The sequence below is a fragment of the Oncorhynchus mykiss genome, chromosome 10 (assembly GCF_057628025.1).
Source record: "Oncorhynchus mykiss isolate SJ-2025 chromosome 10, ASM5762802v1, whole genome shotgun sequence".
In the NCBI taxonomy this organism is placed as follows: Eukaryota; Metazoa; Chordata; class Actinopteri; order Salmoniformes; family Salmonidae; genus Oncorhynchus; species Oncorhynchus mykiss.
The window spans coordinates 74,590,001-74,601,556 of NC_143031.1; the positions used below are offsets into that span (position 1 = coordinate 74,590,001).

The 11,556-nt window shown below is 46.7% G+C and overlaps 1 protein-coding gene across 1 annotated transcript in view; it reads right to left on the bottom strand.

The window, feature by feature from the left end:
* LOC110534743 (rho GTPase-activating protein 7) overlaps positions 1-10,266 on the bottom strand; it is a 150,585-nt gene extending 140,319 nt beyond the window's left edge. Inside the window, exons 1-2 of the mRNA XM_090187899.1 lie at positions 9,497-10,266; positions 1,680-3,772 (exon numbers count right to left, since the gene is read on the bottom strand). Of these exons, the coding sequence (XP_090044025.1) occupies positions 1,680-3,749 (2,070 nt within the window). The 5' untranslated portion in view covers positions 3,750-3,772; positions 9,497-10,266. The remainder of the gene's footprint in view (positions 1-1,679; positions 3,773-9,496) is intronic.
* Between the last annotated feature and the right edge of the window lie 1,290 nt (positions 10,267-11,556).

The window sequence follows — 11,556 nt, forward strand, 5'->3', positions numbered from 1 at the left end:
AATAGATTGTCTTTACAACCTCCCCACCTTTAAATCACAGCAGCATTATTTTCAGTCGCAGATTGATATCGGAGACGTCCACAATAAAAGCCTCACGGGTTTTCTATGTTTTCTGAGGACAGTGACCTCACAGGCCTTGGGATGGTTTTGGCACTGAAAAATGCTACGCAAACATGAGATTTATGTTGAAGCAACGCCACATCAAGTCGAGAGGCATTATGCAATTTCACAGCCTTTTGACTACAGATTGCACTGGAGGACATCATCAGTGTCAACGCATTGGGCATCATCGTTTAGATGAGGACAGTTAAAGACTACACCCATTACTCATTCAACAAGGCAATAAACCTCTCTCTCTTTAGAGACCATCAGGGACTACATCCGTTTACAAAATGTCACATCTCTGACCACTAACTACGTAGGTGTTTCACCATGTGTATCGTGAAATGGCTTGATGTTGTGGCAAGGCGAGCGACAACCACAACAGCAAAGAGCACACAGTATGTTCTGGAAGGAGCCTAGTACGTGGCATGAGTGTTGTGCTTGGGCGGAGTCCCTCTCCAATGTGCCTACTTAAAAACAAGCAGACTCGTAAATAGGCCTAACGACTCTGTAAATAAGGTTCGGTTGTGGTTGTTCGCTAAGGGCTAGCACTACAGCTAATAGTAGATTAACCGTCTCAGGTATTTGATATTTGGTTGTTGCCATCAGGCTGGCACTACCGCTAACTATGTACTAACAGCCTTAGGTAGTTCCAGACAGGCTAGCACTTTGGATAATGGTGTATAAACAGTGCAAGGTATTTGGCAATTGACAGGGCGAGCTAGTACCGTGGATAATGGTGTAACAGTGCAAGGTATTTGACAGGCTAGCTAGCACTAAGGTTAATGGTGTATAAACAGTGTGTGAGGTATTTGGCTCAGTGCGGTTTGAGTCTTTCACCTCAGGGATGCTAAGCTAAGGCTGTTCTGGCTGCTGTAGCTACTGCCACCCAGCGCTGTGTGCAGGGGTGGACTGGGACCAGATATCGGCCCGGGCATTGAGGTCACCACACTAGACCATTTCTTTCCACGTATTAGCCCAAAAATGTTTAGATCCACTGAGCCAAAGATGGTCCAGCCCATCTGGCATTTGCCAGAATTGCCCTATGGCCACTCCGTCTCTGGCTATGTGTTTCCAATGCCCTCACACAACTTCCATGCCCTTATAGGAACTTGTTTTGCAGCAAGACATTGGGAAAGTGTAGAACATTTTACAGATCCCCAAATGTAGTCACAGATGGGTAGGCATGTGAAAGTGAAGTCATTGTTTTCCGAGAGGCACGCCAGGCACAGCGCGGGACATAGTGATTTGTGTGCTGGGCTTAACGTTCACCACCGCCCAATAACTGACAGTAAGATAGGGACTACATAGTGCAGTACTACTCAGCACACACTCATAAACAACAGCAAAATACGGAACATAGTGTGTGTACACACGGACACTTCCAGACACACTCGCACAGACTCCCCCTCACCCCCCCCCCACACACACGCACACGCACACACACACACACACACACACACACACACACACACACACACACACACACACACACACACACACACACACACACACACACACACACACACCAGCAAAGCCTGACCCCCATGCAACGGAGAACTGAATTTATAGCTTACCTTTCTAGTACGAAGTTTCACCACATGGTCCTCCCCCTTGTCATCCCCGCATTTGGCCTCTCGCTTCACGTCTGAAGCCTTGTCGCCAAGGTGAGTGTTGCCGTGGTTTCCTGGATGCGCTACTTCCTCAATAGCCTCCGTTACAGCTTGTGTATCACCGGGCCTGTCCTGTTCTTTCTGACCGTAGGCTGCCTCTAAAACAGGTGACTCACCTAAGTGTTTAACAGGGGCTTGGTTGCCATGGCATCTCTCCAGCAAGGGCTCATTTGCCTCCTTAGGACACGTTGGTTGACTGAGAGTGTCCATATTGGGCAGCCTGGCTGCTGGAGAGGTGGATATACCCATGACTGAAACCCCTTGTCTCCCCAGTGGGACTGAGTCGTCCTCTGCTTCGGATTGATTAATCTCATGGATGGTGTCCAGCTTTGAGCCACCATCGCTGTGCTGTCCTTGGGCTGTTACAGCCAAGGTTAGTTCTTCGGAACACGTTGAATCTTTGGACCTCAATCCGCCATTCGTATTCTCCACTGTGAGGTCATCAGAACGCACCTGTATCATTGGATGATCTGTGTCCTCTACGGTAGTCCGTTCCTGTATTCCGTCCATTTTTAAACTTTCAAGATTCTGCTGTTCAGCTAATGGGCGTCTGTCCAGGTCCTCGGAACGTTGCACTGTGACACACAAAGCATGCACAGACTCCACACTTGCCTTATCCTCAGGGTTTTTCTCCCTGCCAATTTCCAGAGCCATTTCCTCTCCTTGGGACCCTTCCATCTCCACCATGTTAACATCCTCCTTGCTCAACACTGTCTGGTCCTGAGCTATTTCACAACCATCATTAGTCCTCATGCTATCATGCCGCTCTTGTTCTGTTTGTCTGCCATCCACTGACACAGCATGTTGCACCCTCAGAATCTGGTCAAATTTATCACGACTTTCATAAATTTTCCTCTGAACATTCAATCCGTCAACACTATCCTCAGCCTTCCATTCTAAGGCTTTAATCTCAACGTCTTCCCCCATAGCTTCCCCCTCCATAACGTCTGCAACAGGAGCCTCCAAGATCTCCACGTTAACATCTGATATTACATCACTATTGCACTCTGGTTTGTTAGAGGAATCCAAAATGGCCGCTGGCTGTATTACTCCTGTTCTTTTACCCGGGTCAGTAATGTTGCTTTCATCCAAGGTGGAGAGGTCCTCTCGTGGTTCAACTTCAGTATGAGGAGACTGGGTCTGTGTGTCCACTAAGGGTTCTGGAAGTCCAACCTGACCGTCTGTATGGTCGGCCATTGTCTCCAGGAGTTCTGGATGCCTGCCAGTTTTCTCACCAACAGAAAAGGCCAGTGAAAATCCATTGTCCGGACAGATAGAGACCCTTTGTCCTTCGTCAACAGAGACAGATTGAACAGTGATTGCAACACGGTCGTCAACAACGTTGGGATGCTCGTTATCATCGGTGCCATCCTCAATGTCATACTCATTCTCATGACTGTTGTCTGCAGTGCAGATGATGTTTGGCTTTGGCTGAAGAATCCCATTGCCCAGGTCACAGTGAGATTGGCTGCCAACTGAGTCCTCACCAGCGTCCGGCATTCCTCCAGGTTCAGACTCCGTCAGCCTCCCGGTGAGGTCATCATCATCAACAGTCACATCAGAGCCGTCTACCAGCTCAGCCTGGAACACAGGGACAACAGTTGAATCAAAGTCGCCTGCTGACATCACGTGCCCTGGCTCAGAGTGATCGCCGTTGACTGAGGTCACAAACTCCAACGTGTGACCTGGCCCATTGTTGAGACCATCGGGGCGTGGCCGGTGACAGCACTCCGGCATGGAGGCACATCGTTCCCTGCGCCCCTGCTTGGACCCCTCAGATGCCAGCCGAGGCCCGTCGCCACTGACGCCATGGCAACAGACCAGGTCCAGGTCGTCGTAGCTGTACTGTAACCCGGAGCGGTGAGTCACGTGATCCTCCCAACTTCTTTTCCGTATGGCGACAAGCATGGTTGGCGGACTCCCACTGCTAACCATAGAGCCCTTTAAAGATGTAGAACCAAAATGGCGGACCATAAGGTGCAGTTCTATTGAGCTTCCTGTAAGAGAGAAAGAGAGGGGGCGGGAATCAGTTACTCAGGTTATCAGTTACTCAAGTTATGGGTTAGTCAGGTTATGAGTTACTCAGGTTATCAGTTACTCAGGTTATGGGATACTCAGGTTATGGGTTACTCAGGTTATCAGTTACTCAGGTTATCAGTTACTTGGGTTATGGGATACTCAGGTTATGAGTTACTCAGGTTATGGGATACTCAGGTTATGGGATACTCAGGTTATGGGGTTAGCAAACTTTAGGAAGGAGCGATATTATAAACTGAGTTGTCTGTGTATGCTGACATGGACCCAGGTTACTGCTATAGTTGTGAACCCAAGCTGACATGAACGCAGGTTACTGCTATAGTTGTGAACCCAAGCTGACATGAACGCAGGTTACTGCTATAGTTGTGAACCCAAGCTGACATGAACGCAGGTTACTGCTATAGTTGTGAACCCAAGCTGACATGAACGCAGGTTACTGCTATAGTTGTGAACCCAAGCTGACATGAACGCAGGCTACTGCTATAGTTGTGAACCCAAGCTGACATGAACGCAGGTTACTGCTATAGTTGTGAACCCAAGCTGACATGAACGCAGGTTACTGCTATAGTTGTGAACCCAAGCTGACATGAACGTAGGTTACTGCTATAGTTGTGAACCCAAGCTGACATGAACGCAGGTTACTGCTATAGTTGTGAACCCAAGCTGACATGAACGTAGGTTACTGCTATAGTTGTGAACCCAAGCTGTCATGAACGCAGGTTACTGCTATAGTTGTGAACCCAAGCTGACATGAACGCAGGTTACTGCTATAGTTGTGAACCCAAGCTGACATGAACGCAGGTTACTGCTATAGTTGTGAACCCAAGCTGACATGAACGCAGGTTACTGCTATAGTTGTGAACCCAAGCTGACATGAACGCAGGTTACTGCTATAGTTGTGAACCCAAGCTGACATGAACGCAGGCTACTGCTATAGTTGTGAACCCAAGCTGACATGAACGCAGGTTACTGCTATAGTTGTGAACCCAAGCTGACATGAACGCAGGTTACTGCTATAGTTGTGAACCCAAGCTGACATGAACGCAGGTTACTGCTATAGTTGTGAACCCAAGCTGACATGAAAGCAGGTTACTGCTATAGTTGTGAACCCAAGCTGACATGAACGCAGGTTACTGCTATAGTTGTGAACCCAAGCTGACATGAACGCAGGCTACTGCTATAGTTGTGAACCCAAGCTGACATGAACGCAGGTTACTGCTATAGTTGTGAACCCAAGCTGACATGAACGCAGGCTACTGCTATAGTTGTGAACCCAAGCTGACATGAACGCAGGTTACTGCTATAGTTGTGAACCCAAGCTGACATGAACGCAGGCTACTGCTATAGTTGTGAACCCAAGCTGACATGAACGCAGGTTACTGCTATAGTTGTGAACCCAAGCTGACATGAACGCAGGTTACTGCTATAGTTGTGAACCCAAGCTGTCATGAACGCAGGTTACTGCTATAGTTGTGAACCCAAGCTGACATGAACGCAGGTTACTGCTATAGTTGTGAACCCAAGCTGTCATGAACGCAGGTTACTGCTATAGTTGTGAACCCAAGCTGACATGAACGCAGGTTACTGCTATAGTTGTGAACCCAAGCTGACATGAACGCAGGTTACTGCTATAGTTGTGAACCCAAGCTGACATGAACGCAGGTTACTGCTATAGTTGTGAACCCAAGCTGACATGAACGCAGGTTACTGCTATAGTTGTGAACCCAAGCGGACATGAACGCAGGTTACTGCTATAGTTGTGAACCCAAGCTGACATGAACGCAGGTTACTGCTATAGTTGTGAACCCAAGCTGACATGAACGTAGGTTACTGCTATAGTTGTGAACCCAAGCTGACATGAACGCAGGTTACTGCTATAGTTGTGAACCCAAGCTGACATGAACGCAGGTTACTGCTATAGTTGTGAACCCAAGCTGACATGAACGCAGGTTACTGCTATAGTTGTGAACCCAAGCTGACATGAACGCAGGTTACTGCTATAGTTGTGAACCCAAGCTGACATGAACGTAGGTTACTGCTATAGTTGTGAACCCAAGCTGACATGAACGCAGGTTACTGCTATAGTTGTGAACCCAAGCTGACATGAACGCAGGTTACTGCTATAGTTGTGAACCCAAGCTGACATGAACGCAGGTTACTGCTATAGTTGTGAACCCAAGCTGACATGAACGCAGGTTACTGCTATAGTTGTGAACCCAAGCTGACATGAACGTAGGTTACTGCTATAGTTGTGAACCCAAGCTGACATGAACGCAGGTTACTGCTATAGTTGTGAACCCAAGCTGACATGAACGCAGGTTACTGCTATAGTTGTGAACCCAAGCTGACATGAACGCAGGTTACTGCTATAGTTGTGAACCCAAGCTGACATGAACGCAGGTTACTGCTATAGTTGTGAACCCAAGCTGACATGAACGCAGGTTACTGCTATAGTTGTGAACCCAAGCTGACATGAACGCAGGTTACTGCTATAGTTGTCAACCCAAGCTGACATGAACGCAGGTTACTGCTATAGTTGTGAACCCAAGCTGACATGAACGCAGGTTACTGCTATAGTTGTGAACCCAAGCTGACATGAACGTAGGTTACTGCTATAGTTGTGAACCCAAGCTGACATGAACGCAGGTTACTGCTATAGTTGTGAACCCAAGCTGACATGAACGCAGGTTACTGCTATAGTTGTGAACCCAAGCTGACATGAACGTAGGTTACTGCTATAGTTGTGAACCCAAGCTGACATGAACGTAGGTTACTGCTATAGTTGTGAACCCAAGCTGACATGAACGCAGGTTACTGCTATAGTTGTGAACCCAAGCTGACATGAACGTAGGTTACTGCTATAGTTGTGAACCCAAGCTGACATGAACGCAGGTTACTGCTATAGTTGTGAACCCAAGCTGACATGAACGCAGGTTACTGCTATAGTTGTGAACCCAAGCTGACATGAACGTAGGTTACTGCTATAGTTGTGAACCCAAGCTGACATGAACGCAGGTTACTGCTATAGTTGTGAACCCAAGCTGACATGAACGTAGGTTACTGCTATAGTTGTGAACCCAAGCTGACATGAACGTAGGTTACTGCTATAGTTGTGAACCCAAGCTGACATGAACGTAGGTTACTGCTATAGTTGTGAACCCAAGCTGACATGAACGTAGGTTACTGCTATAGTTGTGAACCCAAGCTGACATGAACGCAGGTTACTGCTATAGTTGTGAACCCCATGTCTTTTTTTTTTTTTTTTTGAATTTTTACCCCTTTTTCTCCCCAATTTTATGTTATCCAATTGTTATAGTAGCTACTATCTTGTCTCATCGCTACAACTCCCGTACGGGCTTGGGAGAGACGAAGGTTGAAAGTCATGCGTCCTCCGATACACAACCCAACCAGCAGCACTGCTTCTTAACACAGCACGCATCCAACCCGGAAGCCAGCCGCACCAATGTGTCGGAGGCTACACCGTGCACTGCGCCCGGCCCGCCACAGGAGTCGCTGGTGCGCGATGAGACAAGGACATCCCTACCGACCAAGCCCTCCCTAACCCGGACGACGCTAGGCCAATTGTGCGTCGCCCCACGGACCTCCCGGTCGCGGCCGGTTACGACAGAGCCTGGGCGCGAACCCAGGGACTCTGATGGCACAGCTGGCGCTGCAGTACAGCACCCTTAACCACTGCGGCACCCGGGAGGCCATGAACCCCATGTCAAGCATACATGGAACAATCATGAACCTTACAGGATTTTAACATTACAAAACAGAATAGTTAACTGCAATGGCTACTATGAGCCAGTATAGAGCATCTTTCCACTTCTGGTAAACCAAGTTCTCAGACAGTGGTTTGCTTTTATTTTCTCACTATTATTAAAAGACATTTGCATCTGACTGGAAGTGTGCTGAGAGTTTTTCCATTTATTATTATTTACTTTTTTTAAACTTTTTATTTTTTTACATGCGACTGGTTAAGAGAAAAGAGTTGCTAATTTCAACATTCCCAGACAAGACAGTGAACCCGAGTTCAAACTGTAAACATTGGACACACATTACACTGAGACAGTCCCTATCAAGCACTGTACAGATGTAGGATCTTCATTTGAGACAGTTTGCTACATCAGGAAAATAATCCCGCAACAACAGGAAATGTGAATTATTATGTGGTTCATAATTCATTGATATCTTTGGAAGGGGTTGATACATTTTTCATAAGGGAAAATCAAGTCTGAAATTTCAAAGTGGAAATTACATACTTCAGAAGCCTTTTTAAACATCAAATACACTACAAGTTTTACATTTCCTGCAATGCAGGACAGTTCTCCTGGAACAGGGTGATCAGATTAATATCCTACATGTGTACACATTAAAGAGCTGGGAAGCCTCCATACATACCCTTTCACCTATGGCTAAACATTTTGGCAGAAGATTTCCACCATGAAGTCTAGTCAAGGATTATATGAGTATGACAGAAGAAGAGGACCAACAACGCCCCGGGGCAATTTGTCCACATCGGGGACGAGGTCGTCAAGAAACTACTGTGCCTCACATGACTCGAACCCATTCATAACAGAACTATTAGTGTGTCTCACCATCCAGCTTGTGAATGTGTCTGTGTGTGTTTGTGTGTCTCTTGCTGAGAGCCTCTGGATAGCCACATTCACTGTCTGGGAATGTCAGAGGGGAAGAGGCTGCCTGAAGGGCCTACATAATAAGCACAATAATAAATCCGGAACACAGTTTTTGTTTTTTGCCAAGTGGCTTAACCACTTCACTGAAATGTTAACCTTAACCCTCATCTTAAATAATTGTTTACTTTGATGGGACAATGTTGTTGGCCTCTGTCGTACCTCAGTGATGGAGGAGACAGGCAGAAAGGCAGACAGGCAGAGAGAGAGAGAGAAACAGACAGGGACATGCACACAGACAGACAGACAGCCTCCACTATGGAGCAGCACAGTAACATAAGCAACCACTCCTGTTAAAGAAGAAAGGTAATTGGCACCATTACGACAGAAGTGATAAGAAGGAAGGATTACAATGGAGGATTCTTTAAAACATTGTGTCAATCTATCAAAAGCTGATGAAGTTGCCCATTAAACAAATAAAAGAAGCATATTTTCCATAAATCATGTCACAATATAGTCTTTGCTTTATATTGGAGACAACAACATTTTGAAAGACTTCGGTTTGACATCCTATTTCCTATGTAGTGCACTACTTCTGACCAGGGCCCATAGGGATCTGGTAGTGCACTATATAGGGAATAGGGTGAAATTTGTAATCAACCCAATATCTGCGTATATTATTGCCAGCCGGCCGTTGTATGGTTCTCTGAAGACCCCCACTGACAGACGTAATGGAACGGTTGTGAAGGCGGTTGCTAGGAGATCATATCGCTCATCCACCATCTGCACTGAATGGGAAACACTTCCTACGTCTGTACATCTGTCCTCTAGCCTCAACAACTGGAGCATCAGATTACCATGTTAATCATCATCTCTTTTCAGGGACTGTTCATTTTGACTGCCTTGATCTTGGAGTGACGTTTGAGCTGTGAACATTCTATTACCAGTAGAAAAGGTGTGTGTGTATGCTTCTATTAGGGGGAAAGCTGCCAGAGGAAGCCTCAAAACACAATTCTAGTCAGACTCTAGACTCTAGTCGGTCTATACCTTAAGCATCCACAGGACTGCTGTTGGATGGAGGGTGACCCGGTGTGACTTCCTCCTCTGACGTCAACTGGCCCATGAGTTAGGGAGGGCACTGTGTACTTATTACAACTTCTCACACAGAAGTAAAATGTACTCAATTAGCGTAATCCGTGTGCCACTTCACACAACGTGCCTGGATGAGTTGCGTCACTGTCAATACTCCACCAGAATACAGAGGGGTACTGTCGCAGTCCCACACATAAGACTGAATAACAGAAGATAACAGAGGATAAACACTATGGGGTTGAAGAGTTAGCCATCCATCAAAGTCAGAGGACAGACAAATCCAATCCTACAAGCCTTTCTCAAGGAACGAATCCCCCTTTTCCTGAGATATCGGTCCTAATTCCCGGTTCCGAGGAATGCTCTCAGGGTTTGCGGATTCAAATCAAATCCATTGCTGACTTTACCCCTTTCTGGGAGCAGAGAGCAGGGAGCCCCCGGAGCCAACCGAAAATCCGGAGCACGGTACAAAGTCCAAAGATAGCTTGAGCTTCCATCTTGATCACATTAGGGGTTTCACTGACGCTGAACGACTGGAGAATGGGTGGGGTGGAATGGGGTGGAGTGGGGGGAGGGGGTTCTCTCACTCTCCTCCTCTCCCTCTGTCCAATCCCACCTCTTCTCTTCTCCGCCTCCTGGCTGGTTTGACAGGGAATCTTAGTCACATCCTATACACTGTCTTTCTCCCTGGTTCTCTCACAGCTCCTCCAAGGCTCTCCACGCCAACCAGATCCTCTCAGCTGTTTATCCTACTTTCTTACTCCTCCTTTCACAGAGTTAAGACAACTTCCTCTCAAATCACCCTCCCTCTCTCAAGTCACACTCTCTCTCTCTCTCTCTCTCTCTCTCTCTCTCTCTCACACACACTCTATCTCCTTAAGCTGGGAAAGACTCCCTCCAGTTGGTTTTGATTAGTAACAGACAGACCACTGTGAAAACTCAGGCCTTGGGCCAAGTGAGATTGCAGTAATGTTTTGGCAGGGCTTTCTGAGAGGTTTTCTTTTTTCACATGTCACCCTGTAACTGTACAAGCATCCTTGCACAAACATCTCGACCTGCCCAAAAAAAGACATTAAAAAGCATGACTTGTTTACAGACATTCCTGGAGAATATGCCACTCTGTGCGAGAACTGCTAACTTCGCTGCCTACGAGCTGTGTGCCTTTTCTTTACAGGACACATCTGGGCAAAGTGGTAGTTTGACTTCAGAATCACTGTGTTTTTAGGAAGTCTTCAAAGCAAAACATCTCACCGCATTTTTGAGTGCCGACCATTCATTCCCTAATATAGACATGTCATTTGTTGGGAATGCTACCAACACTTGAAATACATAGGCTCTGATATCAGAGCTTCATGGTGAGAATATCTCAAGCGAAATCAAAAACGGCATCTCTTACCAAACCAAAAAACATAGGAAACTAGTTGTTGTAACTTTGGGGGAGCTCTGTAGGCTGTAGTCCTGTAAAGCACTGAGGGGTTGTAAAAGGCAATGCAGAACTCCACACCCAGGCATGGTCTCCCCCCACCCTCTGTAAGGGTCTCACAGGCCCAATCAAGCCTGACTTACAACCAGGAGATATGGTCTTTGTGCTTCAAACCATCAGAATGAAAAGACCGACCATAGGAAATGTGTTTGTTTTACACACAGACTCTTACAGTCTCAGCTGGCTAACATACCTGTCATTCCAATTCCACCATTTCCATTCACAGTCCCTTGGTTCTTGATGATAACGTCTATGACTGTTTTCTGTTGGGTTTTAGAAGTATGGACCTGAGGGTAGCAGTTGCTATAGCAAAAACAGTTAATGGAACAAGGGAAAAATGGACAACTCCCCCACCAACATCAACAAAAAACTATTTTCACCCTTGTGCCCCCTCTTCCTCTTCTGGGTCATCCAGATGGGAGTAGGGGAGGCTCTGGGGCCTGGGGGAGAACTTGACTCTGTTTTTTAGAACTCTCTGTGGGAAACTCAAGCTGTCCTATTTCTGACCCGCCATTTTGGGTCTCAGGGGACACAT